Consider the following 19,843-nt stretch of genomic DNA (forward strand, 5'->3'; position numbering starts at 1 on the left):
CTGGATACGCGCGATAAAGTCCTGCATGTTGAATCGGCTCAGTTTGAAGTACACTTTGAGAACATAGACGAGGCAACGAACAAACTCTATGTGGTACATGGTGAAGAAGAAGAAGAAGAGGAGGATAGACTGTCCATCAAGACGGGAACACACAGCGATGTAGACGATTTGGTGTCTATAATCAATGCCACTCTGAAACGAGCGGGACACGGAGACATTGTGTTTTCCTACTCTCGTCACACCAGCCGCATAAGTGTCTCGGTACCCAGGAAGAAACGGTGCTTGTTGAAGAAGGACTCACCCGGATTGGTGCTGGGTGTGGGCACTATTCTCAAGCCATACACGATCGAGGGATCTCACACGTTCCCGTTCGCTGTGGATCTGACAAAAGACAGACGACTTGTCCTGCTCTACACCGACCTCATTGGACCTGCTGTGGAGTACGAAGACAACACTGATTCGAGGGTGTTGAAGACCTTTCTCATTCAAACCCTCAACGGTTTGAATAACTACGTGTTTGGAAAAGAAGACAAGCGATTGCTGCTTCCACACGAAAACGTGACTAGCATTTCGTTTTGGTTGAAATTCAACACCGGCGAACACATCACTTCGGGATATCCCGTCTACCTTGATCTTCGGATCACCAGCACGACTACTTAGATGGATCTTCCAGATGTTCGTGTCCGCCACGTGCGAGACATGGTGGAGGATATAGCAAAACGCAAGGAATTGGAGAGCGAAAAGGTGCGTTGCCTGGAGAAGTACGTGATTTACAACACCGCAATCTTGTCCTTTCTCATACTCACTCAAACCCTTCTCAATATTCTCCAAGGGAGTGGTGTCGTATCTGGAGAACATCGCATTCGAATCATCGCCATCAGTAGCACGATCATCGGCGTGGTCATGGCATGCATAGGCAAACACGTTCTCGACACCAAACGTCAGCTTGTCACGTGTATCGAACAACTGCAGCAGATGGAGAGAGCTGAAGACGCGTTCATGTTGGAATTGGGCATCACTCTGGAAGATGGGAAGCTCACTAACGAGGAGCATCGACGATTGATAGCGATGATGAACGACTTTCGCAAGACACTGGATATTGGATCGTTGAAAAAAATTCGCCCCTATTATAATGTGACTGGCAAGAATGGCACAGGAAATCTACTCGCCGCAAGCTCCGGAGTCCTTCACGGGACTCCTGACCAACACGAAGATCGTTCAGAAGAACATACTCGACAGGACGGAGAAGAAACTCTCGTTGCTTGAGGGTAGACGCGGAGTACGACTCTTTTCCACAGCAGATCGCTCACCACCATCCCTGAACAATGAACTGGACATCTCGTCACCGAATTTCATTGCTCTCGGGGAGAGCTATTTCATCGTAAAAATGCGCTATAGTGTCAAAAACAATCTCGACAATCAACCTGGAGACTATACGCGATGGGTGTGCACCACGTCACCAGCCTTTTCGTGGTTCAAGAACATTCGAGTGGAGATCAACGGAACAGAGGTCACGCAATCGAGTAAAGTTGCCGACATGCAGATGGTTCAGCATATCCTCAGTCTAATGGAAAGCAGCAGCGAACGTCTTCAGTACGTTGACTCGGATCTCTACGGTCTACAGAAACTGGATCCGCAAAGAGCATTGAGAGGTGTGGATTTATCGCCCTATCAACTTGGTGTGAAGCGTAAGCATGGCTATGCCTTCGAAACAAACGCTGTACACGCTGATGCAGCACGAGCACCGGATTTCGACGCTAATTTCACACCCAAGCGTGCACCCACCGTCGAGCTTGTGACCAACGAAGGCTTCTCCAACACGGTACAGGAAAATGCACTTCGGGCAGCCGTTGGACGGTTTCAATACAAGCTGAGACCCTTCCTACCGTTTTTCAATCAGGACGATGCTTGGTTACCGCCGGGTACACAGATGAAGCTTCGCTTTGATCTACCCCAATCCGAGCTTTCCAGATACATCATGCTTAGCGATCAGGGCGGTGGTGGCAACAGTGCTCTGAGTGTCGGTGATATTAACATCGATCTACTCCAACTGGACTTTGTGTACACTACCTATCGCATGGAACCCAATCTTACCGATCGTGTACGCCTTCCCAAGCAACTCTATTTCCACACGTGGTGCCCTCGTCTCATACAAAAGAGCATTTCAGATGATGCTGGTACACTGGAACTGCTTCACAATGCAGACATACCACGCAGAATGATCCTGTTCTTCACGGATTTGACTCATGGTACACAACCAACATTGGCTGGAGGCCAAGCATCACATTCTTCGAACAGACTGGCCATGATTCATGCAAATCTCAGTCAACTTCGCGTCACTGTCAACGACGAGACGCTCTTTGACAACCCGCTCAAGTTCCAGTGGGATGTGAGTCGTAATACGGAAGGACAATACTTCTACGATTACAACAAATCCTCCTACCTGCGTGGCTACAATCTGGTTCAAGACTTTTTCGGCAAGACGTATGGAACGCAAATCCCCATCACTGCTGCAGATTACTGCAATCACTACTTTATGGTGCCTATCAACTTGAATCTGGATCGGATGACAGACAATCCAAGATCGAGAGGAAATCTGTCCATCGACTATCAATTTAACGACGTGACAAACGCCCCCGTGAGGAGACCTAGCGAAAATGGTGCCTCGATCAAAGTCAACCTTCTCTGCATGGACAAGTACCTGTACACCATGAGCAAAGACGAAGGCATCAAAGCCGAAGTTGTATAAATTAATTCCGATCTAGTACTAAAAGGGCATCATGGAAGGTGGTGACCTAGAGACCAGACATCGTGTCTACGGTGGTGATTTGAAATCGTCGAGTCGACAACACGGTGGTTTCTTCTGGAAAAAGAGCTTCTGGAAAAACCTTATTGGTGCTGGACCCGAGGAGATGGACAAGCAGATGGCGGAACCCATGACAAAACAAGATGACATGCAACGCGGTGGACTTGGACCCTTGGCTGCCATGGCAGGAATGACGCTTCTTCCCATGCTTTTGGGGAGAGGAGAGTCCGGAGACATCGTGGAAGCACAAATGAAAACGGCTTACAACCCGTCCATGCACCGAGGTGGTCTAGCCATTCCACCAGGATTAGCCGCCAAGGCCATACCACTACTAACCAATCTGGCTGCTCCCTTAGCCATGGGTACCATGGCATCACTAGGTGACAACGTCATGGATAAAATATTCGGTAGAGGAGTAAAGAAGGGAAGATCAACAGGTACCACGAAGCGCGCTAAAAGTCGTCGTCGTCACGCTCCGAAGAACATTCGGCAACGAGCACCTCGAAAAACCAAAAAGCCAGCTCGTCAAATTCTCTTCAAAGGTCGCAACAGACGAGGAATAAAGAAACAAGGAAGGGCCTTGTTCAAGCAATTAGGACATCGTGCCCTGAACGAAGCTTCATCATTCCTGTCTGCACCACCACCACCACAGAGATCACTGACCCGTCCTGAAACCCCATTTGCTCAAAAAATTCGACAGAACATTAACAGTGCAGGACCGTCTTCTCTGAGTTCCGCTCACATCGGCCCATCCTTCAACATCTGATCATGGACTTTATCTCGCTCCTTGGACAGGAAACCGAGAGGAAGAAAAAGGCTAGTCCCGTAAGGAATGACGATGTACCATCCACGGTCACTGCTCGACACAAGCTGCACGTTCCTGGTCTTCAATTCGAGTCTAAGGATTGGTTCACGGAAATCATTCCTGCTCTGAAATCCTGGGGACAAAACGTATTGTTTCTGGGACAGAGCAACATGGGTAAATCCCACTTTCTCATCAAACTCCTGAAACGCGTGCAACCCGAGCGTATGGTGGTCATCTCCAACACGCCGGCCGATCAGTATCGTCTTCCAAACCTCAAATCCTTTAAGCATTACAGCATCATGCCCGAGTGCATCGAAGACATGGATCTCCAGCCTAATACCTATGTGATCATTGATGACATCAGAGTGATGGGTTTGAAGCATGGTAGTCAAAGAGAGTGTCTCTACAAGTTCTTCACCATGTACAGTCATCATCATAAGTTGAACGTGTTCTTTCTCTCTCAGAGCTTTGATAACATTAAGGACATGAAGATCAATGCAAACTTTATGTATCTGTTTCGCTTCACCGATAAAAGCAACATCAAACGTTATCTCAATACTCTGTTTGGTGGTCTGTGTACGAAGTCATTCATTATCTTTAGATTGTATGAGAAGTTATTGACGGTGTGTCGCAGGCCTATCCTAACCATTGATTGCTCTTCTAATCAGTACTACACGTATTGCGAAGACACTGCATTAAAGGTGTTTTTTGAATAAACCCCTCGTTGATGTGTGTGTGTGTGTGTGCGTGTGTGTGTGTGTGTATACGATCGCGATACATGTAGTCGATAACAGCTGAAATGTTAGCCTGAAAGCTAGCCGAAACATTAAAAAATAAAAAGAAAAAAAAGAAAATTAAAAAAAGAAAATAAAGAAAAAATAATAATAATAAAAAAATAAAAAAATAAAATAATAAAAAAATCCAATAATAGCCGAAAAGTTAGCCCAGAAGTTAGCCGAAATGTTAGCCTGAAAGTTAGCCGAAATGTTAGCCTGAAAGTTAGCCGAAACATTAAAAAAAAAAATATATATATATATAGTCAATTTTTTCTTCAGACTTTTCCCGTTTGTCTCTTTCCCTCAAACCAGTTAGTATTTTATGACTTGGGGCTCCCCGCGTGCTAGTTTGTACGTGAAGTGTGTGGGTACAGTGAGGGCTGCGTCCCACCCGCCTGTGTGGATTCACAGGAAGTGTGAGTTACGAAGTCTGAAGAAAACATTGAACGGTCTCTGCTTGGATGACGACTACACCATAGCTCAGTGGTTAGAGCATCGCTGGCTACAAGCGAGGGTCCCTGGTTCGAGTCCTGGTGGTGACAGTCAATTTTTTCTTCAGACTTTTCCCGTTTGTCTCTTTCCCTCAAACCAGTTAATATATATATATATATATATATAAAATAAAAAATATAAAAAAATACTCAATCTGCGGACAGCATGCTGTTTCGTTCTAAAAAAATATATAATAATAAAAAATAAAAATCCAATAATAGCCGAAAAGTTAGCCCAGAAGTTAGCCGAAAATAATGTTAGCCCGAAAGTTAGCTGAAACGTTAAAAAAAATTCCGACCATGAATAAGAATGGAGCATCTTACGGTGAAATTCTCCAATGGGCTACCGAGCAGTATACAAAGAGTGGGGCTCAGAAAGGGATCTTTCGTGATACCCAAGCGGAAAAGGTTGCAAACCTTACAGTTTATGTCAAAACATCCCCAGCACATCATCAAGAAGAGAGCAAATTCGTGGGAAGTTCTCGGTATACCACCACGGATGCGGCAAAAAGGAGGTAATAACTACAATAGCTACTTGAAAAGCGTCAAGAAAGTTCTTTCTCAAGTGCCAGATCACAGTTTGAACACCTCCACCCTGTTGGAACTGCAAGCCGATCCGCGTGTAAAGCGTCTATATGACACCCACTTCAAAAACAATCCCGATCACATCAGTTACCCGTCTGTGAGAAATGTGATTGCATCCAACATACTCAACTATGATTCCACTACCGATCAAGTTCGCGATTCCGTTGCAGATGTCAGGAAGAAGAGAAAGGCACCTTTAACATCGGTGCCTTTCAATCTACTACAAGATCATGAATTTGACCGATGGATCCTGCAAATCCTGGACAGTTTCCTCCGGCATACAAATATACCGGTAACCTTTTTGAAGAGCAACTATTTCACAAGCCGATCACAACTGCTGCAACTCTACGACGAAGATCGACTGAGGTTCAGGAGTCGGGTGGAAGCGGCTGCGGATGCCCTGAAGACGCAGACGCTGGACGACTACACTACTCTGGTGAACGAGACGAATCGCATCTACATGTCCAGGTACCCGTTTGCAGCCATAGCAGGTGCCATGGGAATCGACAAACACGTCGATGGGTTCCTTCGATCGGAACGAAAGATTCATGAACTAACCACCCTTGTGCTAGCTGTACCGGGATCACAGCTCAAGTTTCAAGATCTCAACGATATGACTTCCACCTATGGTAGAACAACAGAAGCAAAATTGATCCATCCCGAGCATTTCATGATCAGAGCACAAAAGGTGATGGTGGACGATGCATCATTCATTCAACAGGTGCTGAAGGACAAAAGCAGAATCACTCGTATCATCAAGGATATCCTGAGCGGACGCTCCATGTGATCACGTGCCAAATATTTTCAGGCTATGATCAAGAATGGACTATCCTCTCAGCAGTGCCGATATCAAAGGAAGATTGAATGGTGTCGAAGGGTTCGTGGGCTGTACGAGTTACGACCTCTTGCCACCCTTGAACAATGGAGACTTTTGTATCGTCAACACCGACAACGTTCTACCGGTGTACGATGCAACGGAAGGCGGACATCATTGGTTGACCGTGTGTCGCGAGCAAAACGTGATCTTGGTTTTCGACAGTTTCGGACGCAGTCTATACACTATGGAGCAAGATTACACTGAACCTGCACTGTGCGATTTCTTTAAAGAAGCCTACGCAGACTGTAAGATCATCACCAACACCCAAGCCGTTCAAGACAGAAGCACAGCAGTATGTGGATGGTATGCCATATTGATGGGAAAGCTATTTTCCAAATATGGTCTGGATGAAGCACTTCGAATTTTCCGAAGAGTCTTTGATGATGACGAAAAGCTGGAAAACGATAAACTGGTTCTCAGTTTAGGTGCCTTGCAAGGTGGTGGTGGAGTCTTGTGGGACACCAAAGTGCAAAGGGCAATTCATAATGGAAGACCGAAGAAGAAGAAGAAGAAGAAGATACAACCCGCACAGTTCCATACGAAACTGGCTAACGAATTGCACAAGCCCAGACGAGTGCATTTCAAAAGACGCAAGGTGAAGAGCAGAGCAATTGACCATATATGGAGTGCAGATCTCGTGGATATGCAACGGTTTGCCCGAAGCAATAAGAACATCAAATTCCTGCTAACAGTCATCGACTTATACAGCCGCTATGCCTGGGCAATGCCTTTGAAATCGAAGACGGGTATCGCCGTGAGAGATGCGTTCGATGAGATTGTCAGTACATCCGGAAGGACACCGTTAAAACTCTGGGTAGACGAAGGCAAGGAATTCTACAATGCCCCCATGAAACGATGGTTATCACAACACAACGTCATCATGTACAGCACCCATAACGAGGGTAAAGCGGTGGTGGTCGAGCGCTTCAATAGAACGTTGAAGTCAAGAATGTGGCGTCACTTTACAGAGAAATCCACGAACACGTACCTCAACGTCCTACCTCAACTACTAGACCGCTACAACCAGTCAAAGCATAGAAGCATTGGAATGACACCTACCGAAGCATCGAACGGTAGAATACCAAAAGATGCAGATCAACAAGACCCCCTGCAGTCGAAACCCAAGTTCAAAGTGGATGATGAGGTGCGCTTAACCGTATCTAAGCGTCATTTCGAGAAGGGCTACACTGCAAACTGGACGGAGGAAGTATTCAGGGTGGATGACATCCTACCAACATCACCACACACCTACAGGATTCGTGATCTGATGGGAGAACACATCATCGGATCGTTTTACGAAGCAGAACTGCAACACGCCAGAGAGACCGGTTTGAGATTCGATAAGGTGTTGAAATACAACAAGGATCAACGTCTTGTGCAATGGAAAGGCTACACGGATAATAAATTCAATACCTGGCTCACAAAGAAGGATGTGAACAGTCTTAGATCATGATTCACAATGTCATTCATATGAAAAAATAAAATATAAAATAAATGAAACGAGTGCTCTGTACGCGGGTTGACTTGCATCATGATCCTGCACGGGTAGTGATTGTTGGCGACTGTCCATCTGTTGGATGCCATGCTGATCCCACCACCACCACCACCATCACCATGACCACCACCATGACCACCACCACCACCACCCACCCTTCTTTCCATGCTCGATGACATTGTCGATAGGTCGCTGATGTCTCATCCAGCGAGACCTTGGTGAGCTTCGGTCCCAGTATATATAGTCAATTTGAGCCTTCCCTCTTATGCATAGTCGTCCTGGTCGTTTGGTACAGTTGGTGCTTTCAGTACGAGAGGTTGCGGGTACGAATCCAGCTTTGTTACATGATGCGTTTTTTCTTCTTCTTTACGGTCCGGGTATAAATAGGTGATTTGAGCCTTGGGTCTTGTGTGTAGTCGTCCTGGTCGTTTGGTACAGTTCATGCCTTCCGTACGAGAGGTTGCGGGTACGAACCCAGCTTTGTTACATGATGCTTCTTTTCTTCAAAGCCTCAGACAGAAAGGACCTCAATGATTGTTTCAACTGCATGCCTACTATGACCTGGCCAGGATACGCATGCCATATAAGGCATCTTCCACCCACTATGGAATATGCCTTATTTAAAAACTACAGCATGTACACCTTCCCTATAAGGACACTTCACCCTACTATGGAATATGCCTTATAGGACATCATCCGTGTACACCTTCCCTATAAGGACACTTCACCCCTTTATGGCACATGCCTTCTATGACATCATCCGTGTACACCTTCCCTATAAGGACACTTCACCCCTTTATGGCACATGCCTTCTATGACATCATCCGTGTACACCTTCCCTATAAGGACACTTCACCCCTTTATGGCACATGCCTTCTATGACCTGAACCACGTGCACCTTCCTTATAAGGACACTTCACCCCATATATAGACCAATCCCAAAGGTCAAAGGTCACATTCCTTCTATGGACCAATCAGCCGTATTTGGAAAGGTCAAAGGTCACAGCAAAGGTCACATGGAAAGGTCAAAGGTCAAAGGTCAAAGGTCATCTTCCATATATGGACTATTCATCCTTATATGGAAAGGTCAAAGGTCAACACCAAAGGTCAAAGGTCAAATGACATCTTCCATATATGGACTATTCTGCCTTATATGGCACCTCAAAGGTCAAAGGTCAACTCAAAGGTCAAAGGTCATCTGCCATATATGGACTATTCTTCCTTATTTGGCAGCCAGGGGTCAAAGGTCACTTTTGGATCAGAACCCCTACGGCACTATACTACTACCGTGACTAGCGACCAGCCCTGTACTAAAGATCATCGTGACTAGCGACCAGTCTGGTACTAAAGACCACCGTGACTAGCGACCAGCCTGCTACTAAAGACCACCGTGACTAGCGACCAGCCTGGTACTAAAGATCACCGTGACTAGCGACCAGCCTGGTACTAAAGACCACCGTGACTAGCAACCAGCCTGGTACTAAAGATCACCGTGACTAGCGACCAGTCTGGTACTAAAGACCACCGTGACTAGCGACCAGCCTGCTACTAAAGACCACCGTGACTAGCGACCAGTCTGGTACTAAAGACCACCGTGACTAGCGACCAGCCTGCTACTAAAGACCACCGTGACTAGCGACCAGTCTGGTACTAAAGACCACCGTGACTAGCGACCAGCCTGGTACTAAAGACCACCGTGACTAGCGACCAGCCTGGTACTAAAGACCACCGTGACTAGCGACCAGCCTGGTACTAAAGACCACCGTGACTAGCGACCAGCCTGGTACTAAAGACCACCGTGACTAGCGACCAGCCTGGTACTACTGTAGAAGGCATCAATTCCCTATTAATTCTTCATCGATAAGGATGCGGGACTCTCTATGCCAGTGCCTGTGTTGCCTTTACTAACTTAATGTATGTGTGTGTCTGTGTGTCTCTGTGTGTGTGAGTGTGTGTGTGTGTGTGTGTGTGAGTGTGTGTGTGTGTGTGCATGTGTGTGTGTGTGTGTGCGCGCATGCGCGCGCTTGTGTGCATGTGTGCACACGCACGTGCACGCATATGCGTGTATGTGTGCATGTGTATGTATGTATGTGTATGTGTTTGTGTGTGTTTGTGTGTACATGGTTTGTATTCATTAATGATGTTACTTCCAGGATGATTGGACACCACTCCACTATGCAGCAAGCGGAGGTCATGTGTCCGTACTAGAATATCTACTTAATGCTGGACAACCATTGGAAGCGAAAACTTCGGTAAGTCAGGATATCCCTGGTGCATGCTGGTTTGTGTAGGAGCAGAAAAGAAGGATTACCGTGCTTTCGCGATTAGACCCCTCTCTTGAATAGTGTCCTATGTTGAAGAGTGCCCCAGTCTCTAAGAGCACGTGAAAAAATATATAGCCCTCTATTTAATTGTGCCCCCACCCCCCCCCCCCCCCCCCCTGCTTGTTACGAAGCACATGTGCACGTTTGGTGTTCCAGGCCATGTGATAAGAAATCATGGTCGTTCTGACGTAATGTCCTGACACTTCACGGACATACCATTTTTGCCGCAGAAGTCTTTGAAAGCCAACATTTTTTTAATTCTCGACCCAATGATAAAAGACTCCGGGAAGCTTTTGAACGAACACATTTTCTCTGGAAACCGCACAGAAACCTTGTTGCTCTCAACAGTCCACGTGTCAAAATTGGTGGCACGCACAGCGCGGAACTTCATGCCATGAGGTGGGCCATCGTGGCCACCTTTTCTCTTCCCAATCTTTAAGGACTAGAACTGATCTCGTCGAATGCGAAATCGGCATTCTTGCACATACTTCTTTTCCAACGATAAGTTGAATACCTCCACTAATAACTTGTAGGTCGATTTTCACAATCTTGAGCTTTCTGGAAGGCTCCATCCATAAGGAATACACTTTCTGTAGACATGACGAGCATCAACGTAAAAGTACAGTGAGCGAAGCAAGCGTACACGCCAGGGTCATGTTAAGGAGGTTTGGGACAGTTTAGGCAAAATTTCATAATCATGATATTTTGATGTGAACAGATTGCTTGGAGTCTTAGATACCTTAGGTGTCAAATTCTGAAATAAAAAAGGGTGGTCCCCATATCCGTTTTGTCAACTTCAGCCACTTTTCCACCCCTAATTTTTACGGACATTGCTGAGTGGTTGCGCATTTTCTACTATAAGTATTATCTTTATAATCTCTTGCAGCATTGCATTGAAACTTTCGGGAATACGAACCGACTCGGTTTGGATTGTAAAGAAAGTAGGAAAATGTCATTGGGACTAAGCACTCCACCGAAAATTGCAGAATGCAAAGCTGGCTTTTCCTCGAAAAAGGAGAAAAGCCAGTAATTTCTCACAAGATTTCCAACGTAATATTTTTCATGAACATGCGTTTATGGGATCCTTTCGTGAAAAGGACAGGTTTGCCAAATAAAAACAGGGTGTCCCCATATTCGTTGAGACAATAAACACTACTAATAAATGTACGAAAAATGTCATATTTTGATACTGTATGTTCAGGCATGCAAAGTGGCTCAATTTGATTTGTTAAAAAGGTAAATACAACCCAGATAGTTCTGTCTTTTTTGGTAATGCCTCCTAGGCAATTTAAAAGCAAGTATCAACGTAGTTGAGAAGAAGTAGCGACGACCCGGCCATTATGGAATCCAATGCACCACACCACCACATTGCGCTCTTGGCCGATCCAAACTCTGCACTCACATCACCATCACCACAGCGAGGACAATTCCGGTATATAGATTGATTTTGACAAAGACCCTCCAGACAGCTGTTTCGCTCCTCCTGAGCACATCAGTGGAGGCATACGATGTTCAATGAAAGAATAATAAGAATAGACTGATCTTTATAGGGCTAAATTGTCTGAAGGGTCATTGTCAATATCAATCTATAATATTATACCGGAATTGTTCTCGCTGTGGTGATGGTGATGTGAGTACAGAGTTTGGATCGGCCAAAAGCGCAATGTGGTGGTGTGGTGAATAGGATTCCATAAGCAGGCGGCTAACGCCCTATCGCAAAACTCCCAAACAAAGCAGCTAGAGTTTGACGCACTATGTTCGCACAACGCCCAAATAAAAGCAGGATAAAAAGTATCACAAGTGCCCGCGTTAAACGTAACCTCGTTCATCAGTGTTTCGATGAGTGCACTGTACTTGTACAATCATGTACTGAATAGGTTCATCACACATGTTTTCTACACGCTATACTGTATATCAGTCTTGAACAGGATTGGACATGCAGCCATTTTCAGCACCTTTGAAACTGTACAACAGCTGCGTGACCTGAGCGCGCGGGGGGGGGGGGGGGGTAGGAGCTGAGTGTGAAGCAAGGAGCAGCAAGTACCGGTGTTTTAATGCTCCATGGTGTGAAGTGACTACACTGTGCTGTTTTTGTTCCATCTTGCTGCTCCCTGCTATTTGAGGGAAAGAAGCCATGCTTGTTTGCAAGTCCAACTGTCGCAGCGTCCAGAAAAGCCTTTTTAAGAAGCAGCCGATAGTACATGTACATATAGTTCAAGATGAAAGGGAATGATGTACATGTACAACGTATACCATGGTATACAATGTAGTCTGCTGCATCACACTCATTTCTGAGTGCAGTTTACCGCGAAACTTCAAAATAAAAGGAGCTGGCCGAGCAAAAATCCTTCGCTGCAAAAATAAAAATAGGATGAATTTTGTACCCTATGTCACGTCACATGACCGTCCAAAGCAGACTAAAAGGAGCTACGCTACGCCCCTGCATAAGTATCAACGTAATTGAAAGAAAAAGAAAATTGCCCATATTGGGATTCAAACCACAAACCTTGATGTGGGAAAGAAAAAAGAAAAAAAGGTCGCCAAAAGTGGGGTTCGAACCCACAAACCTTGATTTGGAAAAGAAACAAAGAAAAAAAGGTTCCCGAAAGTGGGGTTCGAACTCACAACCTTCGGTCTTGGCCAAAATGGCGATAACTGTCGCCAAGAGTACATAAACCAGAGTGTGCAACTCGGGATGGTTCCTATGGGAGCGTAATTCGTGCAGTACGTCATTTCTGACGGCATGGTAAGCCACAGGTACGGTGAAAAGTTGCGTAACCAGTCGCGGTGGTGCAGGTCACTGAGTTTGTCCTGATTTCGGTTTTTTGATAGCCTGGTGACTTTACTTGTCGGTGGATGTACGAAGCACACACAGTCACACAAAACACCGAAATCCTGAAACAGGGCGTCTAAAATCAAGCAAACTTGGCTGATTTCCGGGCTATGAAACATGAAAATTTGAGCTGTACGCATGTCGCGGCTTGGCTGACCTCATCAGGGTGGCGTAGTGTACGAACGGCGCTGTTTCAGATCTGATATGCACAGTTGCACACTCTGGTTTATGTACTCTTGCTGTCGTGAACCTCCTTAATTGCGAGGGAAATACTCATCGCAATACAATTCCCTCAAAGTTTATCGTAGAACGCTGGGATTTTTGCAAAGACTTCTGGATGCCCGTAGCCTGATTGGGTCGTAGCACCTGACTGGCTAGGGAAGCGCAAAAATGGGCAAAACCCAGCTTAAGTGCATTTTACAAGCTCATAATAAAGCTTGAGATATAGCCCCACTGTCGACGTCCGCACCCTGTGGTGTTTTGTCACGTACTGAGTATGATGCTGCTGACTGGTTCTGACATTGGACGCGATGTGCTGTCCCAATTCCTTGCGAGATCACTTTGGGTGGGGGAGCACTGCATTTTAAGCTTCTAAAGCTGACATCGTTCCGCCGAGCCATGATAGTGATGGCAAATGAGAGCACGTTCTTCGCTTGCGGAGTCGTGAAGTGATACTTCCATTTTCAGAGGTGATGGTTAACGCCGTGCTAGACAAGTCGGAAGGGTTGCTGACCTGTGCCTTGAAGATACCCGATGGGTGATTTCAAGGGATGAACAATGTGATGATGGCGCATGCGCTAGTGGGGCCTACAGTGAGTGGTGTTCCCGTACGGGTGTTGAATTACTCTGACGAGGCAGTTGCTCTAGAGAGGGCGCTGCAGATTGGTCGGTTAGAACCAATATCTGAGGTCATGAACATCGGGACCGAAGATACTGTGGCCGATGGCCAGCGAGAAACCTCGGTTCAAATAGGTAAGACAGAGGATCCCATCAGAGTCTTGAAGCAGTTGCGTATTGGCGCAAAGGGTCCAGTAGCAGGCCCGCGTTGCAGGTTGGACGAGCTGGACTCGATCCTGGAGCCTGGTGGGTTGGACGAGCTGGACTCGATCCTGGAACCTTGTGGGTTGGACGAGCTGGACTCGATCCTGGAGCCTGGTGGGTTGGACGAGCTGGACTCGATCCTGGAGCCTGTTGGGTTGGACGAGCTGGACTCGATCCTGGAACCTGGTGGGTTGGACGAGCTGGACTCGATCCTGGAGCCTGGTGGGTTGGACGAGCTGGACTCGATCCTGGAACCTGGTGGGTTGGACGAGCTAGACTCAATCCTGGAGCCCTGTGGGTTGGATGAGCTGGACTCGATCCTGGAGCCTGGTGGGTTGGACGAGCTGGACTCGATCCTGGAACCTGGTGGGTTGGACGAGCTGGACTCGATCCTGGAGCCTGGTGGGTTGGACGAGCTGGACTCGATCCTGGAGCCTGGTGGGTTGGACGAGCTGGACTCAATCCTGGAGCCCTGTGGGTTGGATGAGCTGGACTCGATCCTGGAGCCTGGTGGGTTGGACGAGCTGGACTCGATCCTGGAACCTGGTGGGTTGGACGAGCTGGACTCGATCCTGGAGCCTGGTGGGTTGGACGAGCTGGACTCGATCCTGGAGCCTGGTGGGTTGGACGAGCTGGACTCGATCCTGGAACCTGGTGGGTTGGACGAGCTGGACTCAATCCTGGAGCCCTGTGGGTTGGATGAGCTGGACTCGATCCTGGAGCCCTGTAGGTTGGACAAGCTGGACTCGATCCTGGAGCCTAGGTGTGTGGACGATGTGTACTCGATCCTGGAACACACGGGAACGCGGGGTGCTAGAGACGGCCTTGGGACCGGTCTCGGACAAGACATCTCCTTGGAGGAGATGGGTTGCGTACAGACTTTTGTACTTCGGTACCGTGATGCGATCGCATTGAACCCATCCGAACTTGGTCGCACTTCGGTGCTTCAACATAAGATTGAGACACGTGATCGTGGCCCTGTTGCACAGGCTGCAAGGCGTATGCCATGGAATTCTCGTGAAACTGCTCGCGAGCTTGTTGACAATATGAAACGGCAGAGGTTGGTGGAAGATTCCACTGGTCCTTGGTGGTCGCCTATTGTACTTGTGGAAAGACATCCAGTTTGACACAAATTAGTGTTGACTACAGGATGCTTAGTGCTGTGACAAAGCGGGACCTGTATACCCTCCTGCAAATTGAAGAGACGCTTAGCGCACTGTAAGATGCAAACATGTTGCACCATAGACCTGTGTTCAGGTTGTTACTATGCCTTTGGCAGTTGCAGACAAGGAGAAGACTGTCTTCTCTAGGCCCGGTGGCAATTATCAGTTCTTGTAATGCCATTCGGAAGGTGCAATGAGCTAGGCTCATTTTAACGGCTCATGAGTTTACTGCTCAGGGACCATTGCGGCGTATCTAGTGTATCTAGAATTTTCTAGTGTATCTAGAATGAAATCACTGTTTCAGCGTTCATTGATGAACATCTGGAATGTTGCGATGCTGTGTTCAGCGAGTTGGTTGCAAAACCGTACTGTACTACCACAGAACTGTGCTACAGTGTGTGTGTGTGGATTACGTCTGTCCTTGTTGGCAGCAATGAACCTACCGTGGAAGTATTGGCGAGGTCGCCAAGGTCTTTTTTTAATCGATGGAGTGTGGGTGCAACCGATTCGTTGGATACCACCAAGTCTATGAAATGGCTCTTGGAGCTATGCAGCAGTTTGTACTGAACCTGATACCTACGTGGTAGAGGGGCATGTCTACCACACGTTATGGCCTATGGTCTACCTCCATCTGGGATGGCACGAAATGGCGAACCGTCATACGTACACGCTCTGAGTGAGTGATTGGCAAACGTGCATTCAGCTGTATGCGACAAGCTCTGTGCTGTTCATCAACACCAGGCTCATCTCTACGATAGTGGAGCAGTACCAGTTTCAGCTGAAGTTGGAATTTTTTTTTCGAAATGTCCCTCCAGTGGAGCCACATTTCGTACTCTATTCCCGTACCTGTTGCGGTACAGAACCAGTTGTCTTGGCCAACGAGAGCTAGGCGGTTACCGTCACGACTCGCTGACTTTAATGATGTTTGAGATCACGGGGACGTGATTCTGGAAAGGCCGGGGAATTGTCATGATCCGGATCAGGCTCATCGTGAAAACGACCACACATTGAGTTCAGCAGCCAAAAGTTTGGCTCCGAAATGTTCTAGAGTTCTGTAAGAACCATGATTAGTCCTGCGAAGGATTTGGTACTTTCGTCAGTTGAGCAATCATGGCTAACAACTCGTGGCCTAGAGTCGCAAAGTGTTTTCGTACGTCGGCAACACCTTCAGTCCAAGTCGTCAGCATTGTACTCACTACACTGTTGAGCTTGAGGGGACCACGCTTAATCCTGCAAGGGAGCTGATACATGTGTTAGTTGAGCAAGAGTGGTGCCTTTTCTCGTGTCGTAAGAAGCAAAGGGTCGACAGTACTTCGCGTACTCTAGACCGCCGGCAGGTTGGAGGGAAAACGGCATTGCCATCTGCTGTTATGTTTGGGGGAAGAGCCCATATTGGGTGAAACAACGAGAACGACACAGCTACGCTTTCCGCCTGCTGCAATGCATCCCAGCCATCGGATCGCGGACCAAGAACATGCAAGCATTTGAAAAACACTGTATTCACATTTGAGTGAGCGGGCTCCCCGTATTGATCTTTGTACTAATGTTATATCCTAGTTTGGCTGATTGCATCACTGTTTGAAATATAGAAATAATCCTTATGCGTTCTTTTCGCTGTTGCCTACTTTTGATCACATAATGTAGCATATATAAGGAGCTGTTTTGCTGGCATTCATCCTCCACTCTCGGGGAGCTCACTACTCCTCTGACTCTCTCCTGCTTTGGGTCTTTGACTCTTCACGCTAGATTCTTTCGATTTAGCATTGCAATGGTTCAATAAACACTGTTCAAGTGGAATTGGAAACCTGTCATTCTGCGTGAGCTAGCTAACTTGGATGGCGACTATATTGGTATTCTACCTGGTTAGCCACTACACTGATCTAAGCCAAGTCACAAACCCGCCAACGCGCGGCCATGACACTAGTGCAGACGCAGTAGCTGGTCCTAAACTGGAAGGCTTGGCGGATGGCGGTGACCAGGAGCCCAGTGTTGTGTTAGCGATGCTGTGCAGCGTCTCAGTCGCCTGCGTGGGGAAGTCTGCTTCGCGCCGCACCCACTGCAGTAGGTGGGGTACGGACTCTTCGGCACCTGTGTTACATCGCAATCTGTTGTAGTTGGTCAGCAACTCCGGACCCAACTTCCGCTGCAATTGGGTGCAGAATGTCCCTGCAGCCAATTCAGCATGTCGCCCAACATCCTGCAGGTTTATGATCGCGACTTGCAGCAAGTCAGCAAACCGTTCGAACTCTGCGGCAGTGCTCCAATCCCGGATGGGCGTAAACTGCGAGAGTGCGGTCATGTGGACGGCCGTCTTACAACGGAGGCCACCGTACTTGTGCTCCAGGCGACTTATTGCGGCTGAGTACACGGACGCTGAGTAGCCAAATGCCTCAATGCTCTTGAGTGACGGGCCCATGAGGCACTGGTGGAGTTGGAGGAGCTTCAACTCGGCTGATATCGGCTGTTGATCTACGCACACCATGAATGCCGTACGCCAGGTGTCATACGCCTTCTTGTCGCCACTGAAAGTTGGGATGGTTATCTTTTTCAAACGGCGATAGACATCAGATGGTGCCGCGCTGTATAGACGTTGACCTGAGTAACTGTCAGGTGAGGGATTCATTGCAGGTAGCGACAATTGCGGCATAACGGCTAAACGCGTTGACTGCGATGACAGCGGGTTTTGACTGTATGGTCAGAAGCGTCTGGTGTGGCGTCGACAATGCGTACGACGATTGCTATGGCGCTGCGTGCGGCGGCTGCTACGACACTGCATGCGGCAGCTTCTGTGCAGAACTTGAAAATGCTGTGTACAGCGGCTGCTGCGGCGCTGCGTGCGGCGGCTGCTGTGCGGAACTTGAAAACGCTGTGTACAGCTGCGGCTGTGTAGCCTGCGTCGACAATTGTCGTGGCACCGAGCACGGCGGCTGCTGCAGAGAACTACTGGAAAACGCTGTGTACACAGGCTGCTGCGTGACCTGCGTTGACGACTATTGTGGCGCCGAGTAGGATGGCTGCTGCACAGAACTACTTGAAAACGCTGTGTACAGCGGCTGCCGCCTGGCCTGCGTTGACGACTGTCATGGCGCCAAGTAAGACAGGTGCGGCACAGAGCTCTAGAGCTGCAGAGAAGCCGGAGAGCTTGAAAACGCAGTGTACGATGGCTGCGGCCGAGATTTCGAAAACTTCGTCCACGCCGGCTGCTGCGAAGCCAGAGAGCTCGGAGATGCCGTATACGGCGGCTGCGCGTGCGGCCGAGTGTTCAAAAACGCAGTGCACGGCGGCTGCTGCGAAGCCAGACAGTTCAACAACTCTGCATATGACTGCTGTGTCAGGGAATTCGAAAACTCCATGCTCGGCGGTTGAGCCGGCGATGTTACTTGGATTCGAAAGGATCTCTGTAGCTGTGGCCATCAGCCCACGTGGAGGCTTGACCTCGAGGTCCTCTGGGAGCGCCGCATATGGGTCCCCGTTGACATGTATGTCGGGCGGACCTTGGTCAACAACGTACTCATGGTACTCGTATGACGGGGTGGCCTGGCCCTGCATACTAGATCTACGGGACAGAGCAGCTGTAGGTGCACCCAAAGACACACTGTCACTCGCACTACATGTGGTGCTACTCTGCATGTGTGTGGATTCCTGTTGTATTCGTAACTGCAACTGATCCTGTGCAGTATGCAGTGTCCTCGCCACAGACACAGACTCCAAATGCTCTCATACTCAATCAGGGTTACGTGAGTACCGTACACCCGTCGCCTCGCTGGTGCACGTCCTATTGTAAAGGCTCATGCTAGCCAAAACTGTACTCGCAAGAGTGACAGCATCCGTATACTGCTTTTCCAGATCATCAGCATCCTTGCAGAGACTATCAAGCAACACATTGTCCTGACTGGTACTACTACATGCACTGGATAACTCAGTGATGATCTCCATCACAGCGTTCAGGCCGTTCTCAAGTAAAACAAGACTGTGCTTGACCTTGTCTTTATCTACATCTGGTTCGTCGATGGCGAGAGTAGTCTGCGGCGAAGGTTCGTGAAGGTTGCCTTCGCCTTCGCCTCGGCGAGTTACAGCGTCAGCCATCGTCTGAGAGGCTCGAAGGACCAATTTACAATTTATACTTGGTCCGACTTATTAAAATGTGCGCTTTTTGGCCTGACCTTCTAGTTTTCATCGCTGCTGGTGTCTCAGGGCGCATCTGCAAGAGCGTCAACCTGCAAAACGTCGACATTATTCCATCTCCTCCAAGCTACACTGCGCCTCTTTGATTTTTTCACTCCATAGCCACGATTTAGACGATCGACTTCGCCTCCTCCTCGTGCAGTACGACTACCAGAATGGTGGCTGTAGGTGTTTTCGCCTGAAGCTCCCACGACACCTTCAAATGAGGCGAACAAGTAAACCACCACGCATAAAAAATCACTTCTGACCACCGTGTACCGCGCGAGTAGGTCTACTGATCATGAGTCTGATCTGTGTCGACATGTCATGCAGTCAGATCATGCGTGCTCTTCCCTGCGAGCTGCCTGTTTCACGAATCCACTGGCCCTGGAGACTGGCGATCTTTTGACGCATCGCGATCGCGGCTCCGAGGACTCCGCACGGTATCCGCCGGATAATTCACCCTTTCTGCGCTACAGTTTT

General features: G+C 48.1%; 1 protein-coding gene across 1 annotated transcript in view; it reads left to right on the forward strand.

Moving 5' to 3' along the window:
• The window catches only part of LOC135829113 (serine/threonine-protein phosphatase 6 regulatory ankyrin repeat subunit A-like), a 209,565-nt gene that overhangs the window by 157,003 nt on the left and 32,719 nt on the right, over nucleotides 1-19,843 (forward strand). The window contains exon 6 of the mRNA XM_065341520.1: nucleotides 9,989-10,087. Coding sequence (XP_065197592.1) covers nucleotides 9,989-10,087 — 99 coding nt within the window. The remainder of the gene's footprint in view (nucleotides 1-9,988; nucleotides 10,088-19,843) is intronic.

Source organism: Sycon ciliatum, chromosome 13 (assembly GCF_964019385.1).
Source record: "Sycon ciliatum chromosome 13, ocSycCili1.1, whole genome shotgun sequence".
Lineage (NCBI taxonomy): Eukaryota > Metazoa > Porifera > Calcarea > Leucosolenida > Sycettidae > Sycon > Sycon ciliatum.